Source organism: Sciurus vulgaris, assembly GCF_902686455.1.
Source record: "Sciurus vulgaris genome assembly, chromosome: 14".
In the NCBI taxonomy this organism is placed as follows: domain Eukaryota; kingdom Metazoa; phylum Chordata; class Mammalia; order Rodentia; family Sciuridae; genus Sciurus; species Sciurus vulgaris.
In genome coordinates this window covers 28,102,895-28,123,182 of record NC_136475.1, presented here as the reverse complement: position 1 = coordinate 28,123,182, position 20,288 = coordinate 28,102,895, and the positions used below count along the sequence as shown (strand labels likewise).

Here is a 20,288-nt window from a genome sequence, read left to right as displayed (position 1 = left end):
TCTCCCACTCTGGGTAAGACATAAGATGTGTCGTGGTGTCCTACCTCCTACAAGTTCTCCTTCCAGTATCTCCTCAAACACTTTGCCCTCTTTCTTTCTCCATTTAGGATGAAGGATACTAGCCGTAAGAACAACATGTTTGCACAGTTTCGGAAAAATGAACGAGACAAGCAGAAGTTGATTGACACTGTGGCCAAGCAGCTGCGTGGCCTCATCAGCAGCCACCACTCTTGAAGGCCTCACCTTGGTCCACACAGGCTATTTGTGGCAGCCACACAGTCTCGATCCAGCCCAGTGGGCCCTGCATTTGTGCATTCTTCAAAGAGAGCATATGTATTTTTTTATTAACCCTGTACAGTATTCACATAACCCTGCCCTGTAGTAAAAGAGGCACAAGGATAAGCAAGTACATGAGATGTGGCTGGGCGGGGAGTCAGGGGAGGTTATCACTACACTGTCTGCATCATCCTAGAGAAGTGGCATCACCAGTCCCAACGTGATGAGCCACTGCTTGTGCTTGGCTCTAGAGCTGAGGTCCAGGAATGACACAAAGTGCATGCTTGGCACCAGGAGGAAAGGTGAATTAAGCATATCCTAGTCATTCTCGGGTGCCCCATTACCACATAGATGAGGCTGATCCTTGTTGACACAAGGACAAGGCCTGGCAGACATTACTGTTTACCACACTGAAGACCAGCACGTGGTTCTAGATGATCATCTCCTGTCTGCTGACTTTCATTGGCTGGTGACCAACCATGGCATATGGCAAGAGGACAGCTTCACTCCAGTACCCCAAGGACGGCAGTGTGTTTAGCCGAGCTCTGACCTAAGGCTTTGACTGCTTGTTTTTCTGGGGTAGGCAAGAGCTGAGTAGGCCCTGATCGCTGAAAATAGTCTTTACCTTATCCATAGATAAAAGCTGAGAATATCTTGGTATTGCTTATTTATGTTTTAAAAGCAACTTTCTGGCCACCTTCTTTAAAGGAAATATCACCAGCTCTGCGCTGTGGGGCCAGCCACAGCTGGACTCGATGCCTCTAGGGATGGAGTCACTGCCATCATGAAGTAGTCAGGGCCAACTATCGTTAGTGGCTTGTTGCCTCTGGCACAGCTGTGGCCTATTGCCAAGATATATCCCGTACAGGAAGCTCTTCTTGATCAAGCCAAGACTTCCATCCTCTTCTGAGATCCAAAGCCACCTTTCGGCCTCATCTGAAAAAAGATTGCCTATAATCCTATCCCCAAGCTCAGGAGCCTGGACCAGCTTAGGTTGGATGCTATGTCCGTTGTCCCAGATGGATTCCTGGGACCCAGTGCCAAGGCTTTGCTATGAGGTCAGTCAGAGGAACTTACACATTAAGACACTTCAGGAAAATGCTCCTATGGCTGCTGGTAAGAGTAAAATTTTGCATCACCAAGTGATGATCCATAAGCCACACAGGCATTTCCAGCTTGAATTAGTGGGAGAAGATTCATCAAACAGAATTTTCCACTACCTTTCAAAGTTATCAAATTGTTTGGGAGGAGGGCAGTACTTCCTTTTTCATTCCCTACTTCTACCCTCATCATACCTATTACACCCCTGAAACCCTGTGAAAGAGAATATGCACACAGATGTGCAGCCCTCCTCAAAGCTGGAGACCAGGCTACAAAAGGGTCCTGCAGAAGTCTGCCGAGACTCATTCTGCCCAGGGTTTTAGGATGAGGGTCAGGAAAGGGCATGCCAACCCAAACTTGAAAAGCCAAAAGAAGGCAAGGACCTGTGGGAATGAACCTGACGATGGCATCTCCAAGTTCGGGACTTTTTTTAAAAAGGCGAGAAATGATTACACTAATCTGAAGTCTGTTGCTTAAGAAGGAGCCAAAATACCCTCCTTCACTGATACTGTTTTCAGCAAGATCTCTTTGGCTTTGACTGCTGAGACTTTGAATGGAATGGAGAGAATCTCAAGTATGTTAGCATTTGTCTTCTTAAGGAGTCGTCATGGCTGGTCTGCTCTCAAACCTCTTCCCTGGAAGAACCGTGCTGTAGAGGAAAAGGGTAACAGGTTAGAGGAAAACGGGGCTACTCTGCACCTTCAACCCAGAAATTCTGCTAAAGAAAAAGTTTATCCAAGTTCAAGACTAATGCAGATGGACCTTTGGCGTATCTCCTCTTCCCTGTCAATCTGCCTTTATTCTGCCCTAACAAAACAAAAACCAACATGCTGTTTCTGGGCTGTATGTAGAGATATACCCTTGGTGGGCCAGGGAAGGTAAAAACAGAGACCAGCATTGTCAAGGCTTTTGAACTGGTGAAGTGGGAATTTCGTGTCATTGGGCCAGTAGCTGAGCCAACCCTTGAGAGGCCAGAGCATGTGCCAAGCTTGTGTACCCATGCCCCTCAGCCTCTGCAGTCTGGCCTCAAATGCCTACAGGTGTAGAAGTTCCCTGGAGGGCCTCAGTAAGAGGAGGGGGGACATCCGTGGCTGGAAGCTTTCTGCCTTCGGGTCACTGTGAGTCTTTGGCCAAGTTCCTAGGGAAACCAGGCCCATGTTCCTGAAGAGAGTCTGGTTTGGAACCTTAGTGGGTTTCTATAGTAATTTAGGCAGCTGACTTAGTTTTAACATTCATAGGAAAATCTCTCTCTGAGCAGACTGGGGGAAGCTGTTGGGATTGGGAAGAAATAGGACTTGGAAATTGGAACCGGCAGAGTCCCTGTTGACAAAGGGAATGTACAGCTTCCAGGAAATGTTCTTCAGCGATTTCATTGCATATCAAGTCTAAAAGTCCCCTTGTCCTCAAAGTCATCCTAACTCCTCTGCATACTTGGCAAGTGCTTGCTCAGCAAGTTCCAGACCCAGGGAAGGATTGGCACTGGCCATGGTCTGCCTCCTCAGGCCTCTGAGCGCACTCCCTGGGGCCTGCTTCGGAAATCTCCCCCACCTGAGCCCACCTTCTCCCAGGATTCCTCTCCTGACTGCTTCAATTGCCTCTTCCCTCCCTCCCCTCCCCCTCCCTCCCTCCTTCCCTTCCTTCCATTCTTTTGCTTGCATTTGCAATTACTTTTCACTGATGTGTTGGAAATGGCCTCTTTTTTTTGCACAAATAGTTACACATTTATGGGGAAATTTTTGTGAAGTCCATTTTTAACTCTAAAGGGAACTCTGTCCTCTAAAACTCACTAGTGAAGCTACTGATGCAGATGGGCCGCATGGTTAGGGGAAAGCTCCTCTATGGGAAGAGCATGTTTACTCCTCTTGTACATTTTCCTCTTTTAACTGCTATTAAACAAGATATCCTACATACCTGTTTCAAAAGCCATGGTGTTGTCTCATGGGTTTTTTGTTCTTCCATCCCTTTGCACAGTGTAGCCGTTGTTGATGGCAGACGCCGGATGGCAGACAGAGCATCGCCACTCAGCTAGACTGAGGACTAGAGCAGGCAGAACCTGGTGGGGAGGAGAAACCTGCCTGCTGCCCAAGGCAGGGGGCTGCGTTGTGGCCTCAGAAACATCCCTAACCACTGGGTTAGCTTTGTGCATCTGCACAACTAACACTATCGTCATCATCAAGAGGAATAACTTTTGAAATGCCTGTTATATGTGGAGTACTGGGCTAGGCAACATGGGGTCCAGTGCATTTTGAACCCTAACCCTGCATTAAAAGACTTCTAGTCAAGATAGAATGATGTGGCCAGGCTCAGTGGTACACACCTATAATCCCAGCTCGAGAGGCTGAGGCAGGAGGATTGCAAGTTCAAGCCAGCCTCAGCAACTTAGTGAGGTTCTAAGCAACTTAGCAAGACCCTATCTCTAAATAAAATATAAAAAAGGGCTGGGGATGTGGCTTACTGGTTAAGCACCCCTGGTTCAATCCCCAGTACAAAACAAAAAGATTGATGTAGAACTCTCTGGAGCAAAGCCAGCCCAGAAGAGGGGGCAAGTTGAGCCTATTTGAGAGTTCAGTGGGGGAGAAACAGGTATCCTAGACTGATGTAAAACAGGGAGCCTGATTTAGGAGGATAGCATAGAGAAAGCAGGATGTGTATTAATTAGACTGTGAAAGAATTTAATTTAGACAACATCAAGCTGTGGGAATTATGAGGCGCAGACCATGTTAGTGTACAAAGCTGGCATTAGTCTGGTGTATGCTGGGAGGATAGTGAAGAAACAGCTAGATACATCTGGAACCGAGGCGAGTAAGACCAGAAACATCACCGTAGCAGCACCCAGCTGCTTGCCCCTCAGGCTGGCATGGAAGACATGTGTAGAAGCTGGGAAGAATGTCCTCTTAACAAGTCTGACTACTGCAGCAGGACTTAGATGCCTGAGAAAACTGAGCTTCCATCTCCTGCAGTGCCACTTACTAGCTGGGTGACCTTGAACAAGTAATTAGCTAAGTCCCTAAATCTTATAATCCTTATCAGTGAAAACAAAATGACAGTCCCTAATTTACAGGGATGTTGTGAAAAGGAAATGAATTATGGAAGGACAAGATGCTTAGCCAGTCCTCAGCCACAGCACATGTACTACTTAAGGCCTCTTGTCCCCTTCCCTTCAACTCCACAGCATATGTCATGGCTGAGCACTGGACAGTCATGTCCAGGGATGCTCTGCCTCCTGGCTTCCTTTCCCCAAGCCCAGCACAGGGTTGTGGTAACAACACCCCTCAAGCACCTATATAGGCAGCAGGGACAAGCTTTTCAAATCAAATCACCAGCTGCCTAACTCAGTAAAGCCAGTCCCTCAGGTAGAATCAGTCTCTCAACACCATCTGGAACCTTCTCTGCTCTCACTTTAGTGCCACAACTTATACCTTCTTCTAGAGAACTCAGAGGTCTAAAAATCCTGTGGGGGTTGCATATGTCTACATGAGTAATTTTCATCTACTCATTTTTTCTGGAAAGAATGTTTATGATTTTCAAGACTGTCTAAGACTTGTGACTAAAATAATGTGAATAATAACCAAATCCATTTGGAGAGGTCAGTCTCCATGTGAGGGAAAGCCAGAACCTCTGAGCAGTTGCTTGTTCTTCCTGCCTCCTATGGCTCCGGTAAGTTTCCAAGACCAGCTGCGCTGCTGTCCACCTTGTCCAGGAGCCCCGCTGGAACCCCAGGTCACACCTGAAGACCAATTACCTTTGCCTCCTCTGACCACACCAAGTACTGAAGGGGCAGGGACTTTGCACCCCTGAGAATACAGAGGCTTTAGCTGGTTGAGATGACAAGCAAGAGGGTCTCCGTACATAGGCTTGGACTCTCAGACCAGGAGAACCTGACTTAGCCCAGAACATTCTCCAAGCTTCTGAGCACTGACTGTTAAACTTCTGGTCCAAGACCCTATCCAGAGAGAGACCTGCAGCCTTGTGAGGTGCTCTGAGGGGGAGAAACAAAACACCCAGGGAAGGATGGAAGCAAGCGGTCACCAGCTTGTCCCTTTCTCACAGCTGGGTTTGTTCTCTGCTCACCAGGCAGTTGAGGGTGGGAATAGCTCCTGGGAGATAAGAGGAGGGAGGAAGAGAGTGCCAGACCCTTTCCCCAGAGGCCTCATTTTGAATTTAATGGGCAGCATTTGTGGGGAATGAGAGAGCCTCCAAGCCCAAGGGACCAGAAGACAAAAGCTCTTGAGGAAGTGCGAGGAGGAGGAGGAGGAGGGCTGGGCATTGTGTGGGAGAGCTCCCCCTCTATCTGTTTCAATCGCTGCTGGGGTTAGGGTTACCCTGCATTTGGGGCCCTAGCTGCTCTGTGGGGTCTGTGACATCAGCTGTTGTGATGGTAATGGACGGGCCTCTCTCACAGGGGGCACCCCTTCCTTTGCCAGCCCATACCAGCTTCCAGAAAGGATTGAAGCTCCCATTCTTTCTGTGGGGGCGGGCTATGGGCCCAGAATTGGACCCAAGACAACAGCCCCCCTCCCAATCTGAACCCACTGCTAAATGTACCTTCCAAGCCCAAGCTGTGACCTTCCTCTCTCCAGAGCTCCAGAAAAGGAATGGAATCTGAACATTGAGACGCTTTTCTGGCCCTAAACAATCCTCCCATTCTCTGGGCTCAATGATGGGTCTATTCCCTCCTGTAAATGGGTCTCGTAATCTTCAACTTTTACCTTTGCTTCTAAGGGTAATTAATTGGATCTCCCTCTTGTTCTCCCCACACACTCCCCTCTCTGTTACAAGGCTCAGGTTAAGCTGGGTGGATGGCTTTTTCTTTCTTTCTTTCTGTTCCATGGGGTGCTTATTTTTAAAGCTGATGGACTAAGGCTCTGCCTTGCCCAGTGAGCCCCTTCTCCAGCGAAGCCTATGGGGAAACCAGTTCCACAGGCACTTGAAAGGGGCCAGTGACTGCACCAGCTAATGGCTTTTCAGATCTCCAGTTCTGAGCTACTTGTTCATTTCCCCCACCTGCACCCACCACATTTGTTTCCAAAGTTGTAGGGAAGAAGGAGTTTTCAGGTGGCACTTTGGGACCTGACACGGGAGACGCAGACACAAAGATGAGCATAGGACAAATAAGACCAAAAGACCCAAGAGGAAAGGCAGGGGAAACATAAGGTCAAGCTCGGGTGCAGGGCAGCAAGCAGGAGGGCAACCAGGTAAGCTGGGTAGGACAGCGCCCATCCAGGGGTGGGGGATGTGAGGCTGCCCGGGAGGCGATCTTGCACGCAGGAAGCTGAGCCCCAGAGAGACTGGTTCATTTCTGGCTAACTGCAGTCTTGTCTGATGCGCCTGCTAATAATGAGCCCTTCGAAGGCAGAACCACATAATCCTGCCCCAATTCCCTGCAGCACCTAACTCTACAGATGGCATATGGACACACTGAATTACAGAAGGGACAGTGGCACAGCAAGGGAGGGAGTTCTGAGAACAGTAGTACCTACTGAAAAGAATATGATGTCACTAGCATTGTTTAGGATTGTCAACTTGTGGACAATAAAAAGCAAACCAACTTTTAGTGCATTTGTGGTTTTAAAATTCTCTACAAACGTGCCACCAAATAGGGAACAGGTTAAGTCAGATGAGAAAAGAAAGTTGCAGTATAATTCTTGATGGGCACGACGTGGCCCTGGAGATGCTAGTGACTGTGTGTGTGTGTGTGTGTGTGTGTGTGTGTGTGTGTGTGTGTGTGTGTGTGTGTGTGAGAGAGAGAGAGAGAGAGAGAGAGAGAGGGAGAGAGAGAGAGTGTGTGTGTACAAAGAGTATGGAGCTGACAGAATTGGGACTTTCTCCACTGACCTCTAATCCCATTTCCCTCTATAATCTGTTAACAGTGTGATGATATTCTTTCAAATTATTTTACCATATATATGTATAGAGAGAGACTCACAAAATTATAATTTATTATGTTACAGCTTTAGTTTTTTCACTTATCTTTCACTAGCAACAGATAGAATTTCTTCATCCTTTATGAAGCCCATGAAGTATTTTCATTACATGAATGGACCATGAGTTTATTTAACCAATTCTGACTTGATAAATATTTAGAATGTTTCCAGTATTTTATTATTTTAAGCTATATTGCAAGATATTTGTGTATCTCACTGCTTACTTTCTTAGGTATTTCTATAGCATAAAACTTCAGTAGTAGAATTGACTGATTGGTTAAAAGTTACAAATAAAAATGATAGTAGAATGCTTTGGAAAATCTATTTATACTCTCCAATGGGATATAAGTCTGTTTCTATGTCCTCAACCCTACGTAATATTGGTATTTATCATTCTTGCCAATCTTGTAAGTCAAAAATGAATGATTTCCATTTGTTCTAATTCGTATTCTTTTTAGAGAGCTTGAGCACCTATTTATGTTATTTGTTGGTCATTTCTTTTTCCTTTAGTATTAACTAGGTATCCAGATAGTCTGCCTTTTATTTAAAAAAAAAAAAAAAAAGTTAGGCTGTTTTCTTTTCCACATTGATTTATAACTCTGCGTGAGGGATTTTAACTATTGCAACTTGCATTATCAGCATTTTTCCCAATTTGTCTTCTGATTTTGTTCATGGGGTCTGTATCAGTTAGAACTGCAGATAACAAAAATCCAACTCAGAAAAGGAAGATTTATTGACCAAAAGTCCAAGGGTAGTTCAAGTTTAATTTGATGCAATAACTAAAAATATGTCAAAATCCTATTTTCTTGCCTTCTCCCTACTCTGCCTTTTATGGTGACAAGGCTGTCCTAAATCTTACTTCCCTGTGGTAGCTAAATGGCTGCCGTTTGATCACTTTTCATATCCCCACACTACTCTGTGCAGAAACTGACTTCCAATGGCCCTCTTAGAAGAGAGAGGAACTTTCTAAACCCTTGGTTCCCAATATTTAGACTTCAAAATCAGATTACATGCCATTCTTTCTGATCAGGAGCATGCCATGGGTTTAATGCTTTGACCCGGATTACTGAATCAACCACTGTGGCAAGAGCAAAAGATTACCCTGGTAGGTTAAAACAATAGGTCTCACCCCTGACACTGGAGTCAGGGGTGAGAAAACCCACCCTCAAAGAGCATGCAATCACACCTCGGGGGAGAGCATGGGAATACGCAGGAGACAGCCCAACGGACATGGATTTTTTTGCCATATAGGTTTTTATTTTAATATCAACTCATCAGACATTTTCTTTGTGAAACATCACAAAGAAACATCTTTATGAGTTTAGATTTCATGTCACGTTTTTATCTTCCCCACTTGAAAATTATAAAAGGTGTCAGCCTGTGTTTTCTTCTAGCACTTAATTTTAAATATATTAATCATGTATCATTTTGAAATTTATTCTGAGGTGAAGAATGTGACAGAGACTCAGTGCTCTTTTTTCCAAATGGCTAACCAATGGTTTCACAATATCATTAATTCATTTTAAAGTGCTATTTTTATCAAATATTGAATTCCCATTTATCCTTGGCTTTGTTTCTGGACTTTCTTTATGCTACTGTGATCATTCTGTTTCTAAGCCATTACCATACTGTTTTCATTCCTATTGGTTGATTTATTGCATACTGCAGATGGAACCCAGGGCCTCGTGCATGCTAGGCGAGTGCTCTACCACTGAGTTACATCTCCAGCCCTTTTTTCTTTTCTTTTTTTTTTTTTAATTTGTTCTTTTTAGATATATGTGACAGTAGAGTCTATTTTGACATATTATGCATACATGGAGTATAACTTCCCACTCTTGTGGTTGTACATGATGTAGAGTTTCACTGGTCATGTATTCATATATGAACATAGGAAAGTGATGTCCCATCCATTCTACTGTCTTTCCTATTCCTATCCCCTTCACTTCCCTTTCCTTCATTCCCCTTTGTCTAATCCAATGAACTTCTATTCTTCCCCACACACATACCCCTCATTGTGAGTTAGCATTCACATATGAGAGAGAACATTTGGTTTTTGGGTTTTTGGGGATTGGCTTATTTCACTTAGCCTGATAGTCTGTATTTCCATCCATTTACTGGCAAATGCCATAGTTTCATTCTTCTTTATGACTGGGTAATATTCCATACTACATTTTCTTTATCCATTCATCTGTTAAAGGGCTCCTACTTTGTTCCATAGCTTAGCTACTATGAATTGACTCCAGCCATTTTTATTTATTTGGAGACAAGGTATCCTTAAGTTACCCAGGCTGGTTTCAAACTCACCGTCCTCCTGCCTCAGCCTCCTGAAGAGCTGGGATTATGGACCTGCACCACCACACCCCTCCCTAAAATTGTTTTAATTACTGTATCTTTGTAACCTGCTTTCATATCTAGTAGTTCATTCCTACATCATACTTCTTCTCTTTAGATGTACTTGGATATTTGAATATTTATCCTTTTAGGACAATTTCATATTTTTTTTTTCAAATTTAGAACAGTTTCTAAAGTTCTGTTGTGATTTTGATTGAAATTGCATTGAGCTTATAATTTACAGGTAAATGACATCACTGTAACAGCACCTATCTATACAATGATGAAAACTTCATGTTCCTCACACAGTTTTAACATTTTCTGCATCTGGATTCTCCATGTTTCTTATTTAGCACAATCATGGATGTTTTTATTTTTTCATTACTGTTGTAAATAAGTACATGTTCTACATATACTATGTTCTGCATTTTCTGTTTTAATTACAGAAGTAATGTCTATGTAACTATCAGATTGGCAACAATCTTAAAATCTGATGTTACCAATTATTGGTGGTGAAAGATAAATTAATACAACTACTTTAAAGAGCAACTTGCAGATTTAAGTACCTTATCTGTAGTTTGGAAATCCCAAAAGCTCTGAAAAGTGAAAGTTCTTTCTTAATTTATTTATTTGGTGGCAAAAATTTGAAGCTACTTATCATCTTTATTTATCCCACTTAAACTACTTATCATCTTATTTAAACATCTTACCACAGAAAAAGTAATAAATTTGATTATGAGTTACTTCCCAAACCCTTCCCACACATGATATATATACAGTATTGCCTTTCTAACCTCCAAACACTCTTCAACACACCTACTCCAAGGTGTTTGAACAGTGTATTGTGGATGCATGTCTAGTAAAATGAAATTTGAATATCCTAAGACCCAGTCGATCCACCTTGAATGATATTCCCTAGAGAAATCTATCCACCTGTGCCCAAGGAGACAGGTTTGAGAATGTTCTTCATAGCATTGTTTATCATGATGAAAAAATAGCAATAACCTAAACATTCATCAAAGGAAAATATAGTGATATAGTCATCCAGTAGAATACTTTATGGCAGTTAAACTGAACTATAACTATGTATCAATGTGATTAAATCTAAAAAGAATTGTTGAATTTAAAAAAGGAAATTGAAGAATGATCAATAACAGCACAATACAATTTAAGTTTGAAAACATGCCTGGGAACGATAAATGCCAAACAGTATAGTTTCTATCTCTTCCGAGGAAAGAAAAAATGAGGTTCCCTGGGCATACATGGTAGGTTTTTATACTTTATAAATTCTTAACTTCTTTTAGAAAAAAATATAAAATGAATATAGCAAAACATTGAAATGATTTTGCAAATAAAGTTTTGTATTCTACATCATATTCTTAATTTTTAATTTCTGCATAGCATTCAGCAGTGTGACAATTCCTTAACATATTTAGCCATTTTCTCATTATCTAACTTGCTTTTGTTTGATAATTATTACAAACACTGAAACAACCATCTTTGATTATTTTTGCATATGTACAACTATTTCTGTAGGCAATGGGCATGCATTTTACATCTGTGTGTGTGTGTGTGCAGTACAGGGGATCGAACCCAGGGCCTTGTGCATGTGAGGCAAGTACTCTACCAACTGAGCTATATCCCCAGCCCCGTTTTACATCTTGATAGATAATGCCAGTTGTCTTTCAAAAAAGCTGGACCAGTTTATACTAACAACGAAAGAGAGTGCCCATTTCCCCACACCCTCACCAAGTCTGTCAAACTAGAGTGGGAAGAAATGGCACATTTTTTGCCATTACTAATTTCTGTTAGGCTGAATTGCCCTTTTCATGTCTCATTAGCCATTTATAGTTATTCTCGTTAAATTGTTGATATCTTCTTCAGAAGTATACTCAGTAAGTAATAAAAATGCAAGTAATTAAAAATGGACTCAGTGCAGTAAATAATAGACTAAGGGTTTGTTTTGTTTGAATTTCAGTGGGCTTGTTTTTATTTATTTATTTTTTTTGACAGAAGCGTAATTCTGGAGACCGAAGCATAAGCAGCATGGGACTGGAGCAGCTGAGGACCAGAGCCGTAGGCACTTTCTGGTTTTCTGTTCTGTCATTGTGAACATGCTTCCTGCTTCACAGGTGTAGGACAGCTGCTTCACCTCCAGATATCACATTCACTTTCCAGATGGAAGGAAGAAGAAAAAGCAAAGAGATAAAGAACCAAGCAGTCTGACTTTATCACTTTCTTGGATATCCATCTTCCTTTGAATGTACAGATTTATTTCCCTAAAATTATGCAAAATAGTCTCAAAATTATTTAAACTTAAATTACTATTTAGAATCCTCTCTTTGTTCAAACTTCGCTTACATCTTATTTGCCAAAACTAAATCATGCAGCAACCCACAAACCAATCAAGGCCAAAGGGAGTAAGATCTTCATGTCTGGTTTATGCCAATCATGGTTCACTCTCTAGAAACTTTATGAAAACGGGTGTTTTGGTCACAGCTTTATCTCCGGCACCTAGAAAACTTTCTGATACAGAGTGCAATGAATATTGTTGAATGAGCTGACTACATGCATTGTTGAAAAGATAAGTGGAGTGTGGGGACAGGCAGGAGACGGAGGACTCTGCACCACTATTGTGCCAGTCCACATGCTGTCTGCCTAGAAACCAAGGCGAAAGATGGTTCTCAAGAGATAAGGTCTGTCACAATATCTTTGGTCTAGTGATGCTATTAATGCTAATTATATATTTGTTTTATAGGAGCAAATATTTTCTCCCAGTCTTTCACCTACCTCTTAAATAAACTTGTTATTTTGGAACAATTTTTGGTTTACAGAAAATCTGCCAAGTGGTACAGAGTTCCCCTACACCCGTCACCCAGCAACCTCCGCTGTTAGTGCTTTATATCACCGCATACACTTGTGAACATTTTAAAAACAACAATGACACATTAGTCTCCCAAACTTGGACTTCATTCGAATGTCACCAGTTTTTCCACTAATGTTCTCCTGTTTCAAGGTCCAGTCTAGGATGCCGCATTGAGTTGCTTGTCATATCTCCTTAGTTGCTTAAGGTCTCTATTTCTCAGTTGCTTCTTGTTTCGCCTGACCTTAATAGTTTTAAGGAATATTGGATATTTTGTACAATGTCCCCCAATTTGCACTTGTCTGAAGGTTTTCTCTTGATTAGATTGGGGTGATGGAGGCTTTGAAAGAATACCAAAGAAATGAGGTGCCCTTCCATCATTTGTGAGAGGTAACATGATATCCATGTGACATCACAGGTGCTGTTAACCTCCATCACGTGGTTACAAGAGTGTTTGCCAGGTTTCTCCATTGTAAGGGTACCATTTTTCCCTTTCCAGACCCTATTTGTTGGAAGCACATCCCTATTGCATCCCACATTTAAGATGGTTGCAGCTAGGGGTAAGAGGTTGAAACTGACCTTCTGCAAAGACTGCCTCCATAAATTATTTGGAATTCTTCTCTAAGGAATACTATTTATTTAATTAATTCCTTTAAATCATTACTTTATGTCAGCCTGAATTGAAGGTTGTTTTGCACCTATTTTAGGCATTTGTTCAGGAAACTTTTTATTGAAAGGAACTGAACATAAAATTCACCATTTTAAAGTATACAATTCAGCATCTAACTTCAGAACACGTCCATCATTCAAAAACAGAAGTTCTGTAACTATTCTCAATCCCTCTCAATTCTCCTCCTCCCCTATCCACTAACTTATTTTCTCTGTTTTCCTATTCTGTATGTTTCATGTAAATACAATCATATAATGTCACCTTTATGTCTGGCTTCTTTCACTTAGCATGTTTTCAAGTTTCATCCATATTCTTCATTCCTTTTATAGCTGGATAATATTCCATTGTATGGATATACCACATTTTGTTACCCATTCACCTGTTGATGGAGGGTGATTTACATTTGAGGGTCTATTATGAATAATGCTGCTGTGAACATTGGTATACAAGTTTTTTTGTACATGTCTTTTCAGTTATCTTAGGTATATGCTTAGGAGTGGAATTGCTGGACATACAGTAACTCTTTTATGTCTTAATTTTTGAGGAAGTGCCAAACTGTTTTCCAAAGCGGTTGCATCATTTACATTCCCACTATCAACAGATGAGATTCTAATCTCTCCACATTCTTGCCAACACTTCTTTTGTGTTTTGTTTTGTTTCATATTTTAAAGTAATATCCATCCTAATAAGTGTGAAGTAGTATCTCATTATAGTTTTGATTTGTATTACCCTAATGATGTTGAGAATCTTTTCATGTGGCTATTGGACATTGTATTATTATCTCGAGAGAAATATCTATTCACATCTTTTGCTTCTTTTTAAATTGGGTTGTCTTTTAATTGTTGAGCTAGAAGGCTTCTTTATAAATTCTGCATACCAGACCCTTATCAGATCTATGATTTGCAAATATATTATCTTTTTCTGAGGATCTTTTCACTTTTTGACAGTGTCCTTAATCTAAAAGGCCTTGATAAGGTCCAGATTTATTAATTTTTCTTTAGTTGTTTGTTCTTTTGGTGTGATATTAAGGATCTAAGAAGCTGCTGCTGAATCCAAAGTCATGGAGATCTATATCTTTGTTTCCTACTAAGAGTTTTATGGTCTTAGGTCTTTGATCCATTTTCAATTGATTTTTGCATATGGAATAAAGTAGGGGTCCAAACTCATTCTTTTACACGTGGCTGTTTTATTGTCCCACCATCGGTTGTTGAAACAATTGTTTTTTCCCCTAGCCTGATCTTAGCATTCATGTTGAAAATCAATTAATCATAGATGTATGATTTATTTCTGGGTTCTCAGTTCTCTTTCACTGGACTATAGATCTATCTTTTGAGGTTATATATTTCCTACTTTGGGTTTTAATCCAAGTCTATGCAATCTACTTATGCCATTGCTTACATGCTTCCAGGTTTGGCCCTTGGGTGCTCTTTCAGATTGGCTCCTGAATACCTTTAACCACCCTCATCCTTTTGTTTCTTGAGCATTTCCTTGCTTTGTGATCCTGCAGGATGCTATGTGCTTTCCCTGTCCCAGTCCTAGAATTAACCAATTCTCCATGGATCGGATTCCTTTTGTTGCAGAATGATATATTAAAACCAAGATCTAGAGACTGGATGTTCTCATTGATACTGGGGTGTTATTAGTGCTTTTAGGCTATCAGCAAAGAGAGCTACTCTATTCTGTTTAATAACCCATATATACACAGAACTAATTTTCCCATATCTATACATCAGTGTGTAAACAGACTTACATGTACATATGTGTGTGTCTATGTTATAAGGCATACCATATACACATAAAAACATGACTTCTGACTGACGTCTCCTACTCTAATCCGATACCACAGGGGCCATGCAAGCCTCTTGTCATTGCCCATCTCTCTCTGAGAGGGGGATCTGTTCTCCCACCATCAATCAGCCATTTACTTGTTTATTCAACCCTAGAATAGAGTTTCAGAATTGTTAACCCATACACTCTACTTTCACCTGCTTTTAATCTGTATTTATGGGAGCTTTCATCATATAAAATTTTGAGATGGGGCTGGGAATATAGCTCAGTTGGTAGAGTGCTTGCCTCCCAAGTGCGAGGCCCTGGGTTCAATCCCCAGCACCACAAAAAAAAAAAAAAAAAAAAAAAAACTTTGAGATTTTAATGTAGTTTAATAGTCAAACTTTTCCTTTAAGCTCTTGAGTTTTATCTCTTACCTAGAAAGGCATTCCCACCTACCACCACCCCCAGATTATAAAAATATTTTAGTTTTATGTTATATTTAGATACTCAATCTATCTAGATTTTATTGTGACTTATGTAAAAAGCAGATATAACCTTTTATTTTCTCAAGTGGTTATCTAAAGATCCTAGACACCTATTATTATTAGTTAGTCCTTCCTGAGTTCCAATGCATTGGCCTGTTTCTTAGCTTTGTATTATGCTAGTCTCCTCATCTATTTTGTGCCAATATGTGAATATTTTAATTTTTGTGTCCTTAAAATATGTTCTGATATCTAGTAGGGAGAATCTCTAGTCATTGATCTTTTCAAACATTTCTCAGATCTCCTTGTATGTTTAGTCTTACAGATGAGCTTTAGAATTAATTTGTGAAGGTGGATTTTAAAAATGCCTTGGGGATTTTGATTGGCAATTCACTGAATTGATTCAATTTGGGGGAAATTGACATCCCAACATGGTAAACCTCCATTTAGGCCTCCTTTTATGTCTTTCATAAAGTTTTATGTTTTCTTCCTGTGAGTCTTGCATTATTCATGAATTCACTTTACTCATGTGAATTCACATGAATATTCACATTATTTGTTATATGTTTTAAATTCCATTTTCAAATTTATTGTTGCTAACATATAAGAAAGCTATTGATTATGTTTGTCACGTATCTGAACAAGTCACTTAGTGTTTATATGAAATCTGATAGGTTTTCATGTTGATCTTCTAGAAAATTCTATTGTAAACAGTCCTAATTATCTGTAGATCATCACTGTTGCCCTATTCCTTTCTAAATCAAAGGAATGGAAAGGGATGACAAAGATAAATCACTAAGCAAACGTAATCAAGGAAAAATGTAAAAAAAAGCACAAATCCTTATCAGATTCCTAAACAAAATGGAAATAACCACAGACTTGAGGGAATGAAATAATTTAAAATAATTTAAATATAAATATTATTGAGGATACTTCTTAGGGTTTTGTGGAAATAAACCTATAAAGCTATAGAAAGATGGATCATGCTTCTGGAAAAAAAAATTAAATTAAAATTGAATCAAGAAGACAGATAAAGCCCCCAAGACCAATAATCATGAAAGAAGTTGATATAATTTGTCCAAGAGTTATTGCTAATATTTATATTTTCTCCTTTATGTCTTTCTTTGCATTTGATTTTTTTTTTTTTAATTCAATTGGTACAACCAGACCATGTTATGTAATAGTGGTAATGGTCAGTATTTTTTTTTCCTGGCTTTAACCAAAGTACTTCTAATGTTCATTGTTAATTATGAGTTTAATTGTGAAGATTTCTTCTACTCCTATTTTAAGTTTTTATAAGAAATTAGTGTTGAATTTCATCAAATGCTTTTATCAACTAGAATGATCACTTTTTTCATCTGTTAAGTCTGTTCATATAGTAAAGTTCTCAACTTCTTATGGTTCCTTTATGCATTCAAACCCACTTGGTCAAGATATCTTATTTAGGTGAACTTCTGGAATTTTACTTGGTAACATTTGGTTTGGGATTTTTGCATAAATAGTCATAAGTAAGATTTATCTCTACTTTGTTGTGGACTTCAAAAATTGTGTTTTGGTATGCAGGAAAAAAATTGGGGAAGGGGGGATACTGGGGATTGAACTCAGGGGCATTTGGCCACTGAGTCACATCCCCAGCCCTATTTTGTATTTTATTAGACACAAGGCCTCATGGAGTTGCTTAGTGCCTTGCCATTGCTGAGGCTGGCTTTGAACTTGCCGTCCTCCTGCCTCGGCCTCCCGAGTCGCTGGAATTACAGGTGTGCACCACCGCGCCAGCATTATGCAAGAAAAAAAATTCTTTGAGAAGTCTTACCCTTTTCTTTGCTTTGGCATATCAGGGGTTATCTGTTCCTTGATATAACTTGTAAAACTAACTTCATCCAGGATAGGGGAGGGAGAGTGCTGGTCATTGCTGGTTTGTAATTTCCATAAACCATTACATGTATATAAATGCAAAAGCAGCAATTGGGGTAGGGTGTAGCCTAAGACCTAATTTGTATATGTCATCTCTAGACAAACTCATATCCAATCTGAAGACTCCTCTGCTCTGAGGTCATTGGCTGTGGGTATGGAGGTGAGAATATATTCAATAATCAACATGAAAGGTGAATGAATGAATTTGGGATTAAGTAAACAGCCAGAAGGGTGAGAGGATGACAAGGTTGCTAGAAGCAAAAGGTTTCAGAGTGATGTTTTGAAAAAATATGAGGAATCCAACTTTGGGCATGTGCAGAAGACATTATTAACAAGTCTGATGAAGGAAAGAGAATATACCTGGAGAGTAGGCGCACAGTTCATTTTACCCTCGCAACTAACCTAACTCCATTGTGCAGACACCAAACCCACAGGCCCAGAAATGTTAAGTGAGTCCTCTGGAGCTATTGAATTCAACGCCCCAGCTCTTTCCACAGCACCCCACCCTTCATGAGATGTAGGCCCAGAGTTCATTGGCATTAAGGGAAAGTCATAAGCAGAAGGAAAGAAGTATTGAGAACTAGGTAGGATAGAGTTACTTAAGATAGAAGTGAGTGAGGTCCTGAAGTATGCAAGAGAGGATTTATCCAGAGAAACACTTATGAGAGCATGGACGTTGGAACTCCAAAGAAGAACACAGTTTCTGTACTTGAAATCCTTTTAATGCATCAAGTGAAGGAACATATGCTTAAATGCTGACTTCCCAGGTGTCACCTATACAACCCACCCCATTCCTTCATCCCCTCTCCCTCCCACCCCCCATGTGTCTACATGGAAGGAACCAAAGCTGCCTCAATCACCAAGGAAGGTGGTGGTGTATGAATGAGAAAGAAGGAAAGGATTAGCGTGAAATAAGTGTGAGGATGGTCTGTGCAGAATGTTCTGGAGCACCAGGGAAGGGTTGACAAAATGGAAAACTTCACAAAAGCTACATCATATTAGCATTAGGTTTTGAAGATAAGTTAATATTTACCAGGCTTTGAAAGGAGGCTATTTAAAGCAGAAGGACATTAAGGGAAATATTAAAAGGAAGCCTATTCAAGCAGAGGGGATTGCTCTGCAGGAAGACTTGGGTCACTTAGACCTATCAGACTGGTAAAATGAGGCAGAGAGAGATGCACGTTACAGGCCCCTCTGCACATCCCTAGGAGTGTGGACTAGTGTGGCCTCTCTGGAGAGTCCCTAGAGAACTCCGTTCAAATATGCACATCCCCCAGGGCCCTGTAAACTTTCTCTTGGTTAAACAGTGAAAATGACCTTTACTGCACACTGTAGGGACAGGAAATGGGAGGCAGTCTAAGTGTCTATGACTAAAGTACAATATGGTAGATGTGTTATTGGAACTGTTTGCTGCGGTCAGAAGTAACAAAGTAGAAGTACATAAATAGTGTTAAGTTTTAAAAAATAACTCATAGCAAATGAGCCCTATAGTGCAAGATCATTTATGTAAGTTAAAAATACGTAACAGCACTATTTTCAAAGATACATATCCATCACCAGGGGCATGCGCTAACACTGTGGAGATCCCCACTTGTCTGAGAGCCAAGGGGGATCAAGAGTAGGACTGGCACTGGGTGCGGTAGCACACGCCTGTAATCCCAGTGGCTTGGGAGGCTGAGCAAGGAGGATCTCAAGTTCAAAGTCAGCTTCAACAACTTAGTGAGACCCTACGTAACTCAGGGAGACCCTGTCTCTAAATAAAATACAAAATAGGGCTGGGGATGTGGCTTAATGGTTAAATGACCCTGGGTTCAATCCCTGGTACCAAAAAAAGACTGCCAATTGAATGGTACCAGGAAAATAAGACTGAAGCCTGACCAATTGAAATACTCTTGAACTGAGGAGTATGATGACCAATTTCCTGTATGGAATCCCAACACAGGACCCAGAAACATTAAACATATGGTATGCTTTCCTCATAGAAGGGCCTGACAGGGGACTTGCAGCAAGCAGCCCCAGAGCTGAAGCTGGGGAGAAGCTAGTCAGTACCAGCCTGGAGCAGTGGCCCTGATCCTAAGGTCAACAGGGAGCTGCTGACAGCTTTTAAGCAGGAAAGAACATTTTGTTTTAAAAGATCCCCTCTGGTGACCTAGAGGATAAGGAAAGACTGAGACAGCTAGTATTTAGGAGACTGCTTTAAAATTACAGCAGAAAAATAGAGGTCGGAACTAGGTTTGGTAGGTTAGCAGCACTGTAGGTGGTCTGGAGTGGGTGCAATCCAGGGCCAGTGCAGAAACCCACAGTAGGCCACCTCCTTTTGGAATAGAAGCAGTCACTGACCTTGAAGAGTCTTGAAGTTGTCGCTACATCTTATCCCAGGCTCTCCTCCATTCCTGGCTCTCCTGGCACAGCACAGACAGTTGGAGACTCAAGTTCTAATTCCAGCTCTTCCCTCTGGTTCCAGATGTGACCTTGGCCAGGTCACGCCTTCTTTCTGGGCCTCACTTCCTCTCTCTTTCCTTTCCAGCACACACTTTCTTTGGCTTCATATTCCTGTATTTCCCTAGTAATAGCCCCCAACTTGGAAATCTTGCTCCTCCCCAAGTCCCCCCAGATGTCTCCAAAGTCCTGACATCCTCCTTAATCTTCCAGCTCCACTGCCCCACCCTGGTGAGGAAGAGCAACAAATTGGTATCGTAATGGCCTGCTGATTGCATTATGGGTGTCTAATGCAATATGCCCTCATGAGGACCATCCATCAGAGCAGAGCCCCTCCCCAAGCCCCTGCCACCCCAGTCACATTAGTCAGGCAGGCCATTCATCACTACCACACACCTCCATGGAGACTAGCCTAGACAGATGAGGGGCCAAATCAGATTTATGGGAAGGAATCGTGGAAAAAATCAGTCCCATCCATCTCCCAGACATTGAGGAGGGAGACCTGTGTCCCCACTCCC

General features: G+C 41.2%; 1 protein-coding gene across 3 annotated transcripts in view; it reads left to right on the top strand.

The window, feature by feature from the left end:
* The window catches only part of EXOC6B (exocyst complex component 6B), a 603,818-nt gene extending 600,515 nt beyond the window's left edge, over positions 1–3,303 (top strand). For all 3 annotated transcript variants that reach the window (XM_079111444.1, XM_079111442.1, XM_079111441.1), the window contains one exon: positions 108–3,303. In XM_079111444.1, coding sequence (XP_078967570.1) covers positions 108–234 — 127 coding nt within the window. In that variant the 3' untranslated portion in view covers positions 235–3,303. The remainder of the gene's footprint in view (positions 1–107) is intronic.
* The last annotated feature ends 16,985 nt before the right edge of the window (positions 3,304–20,288 follow it).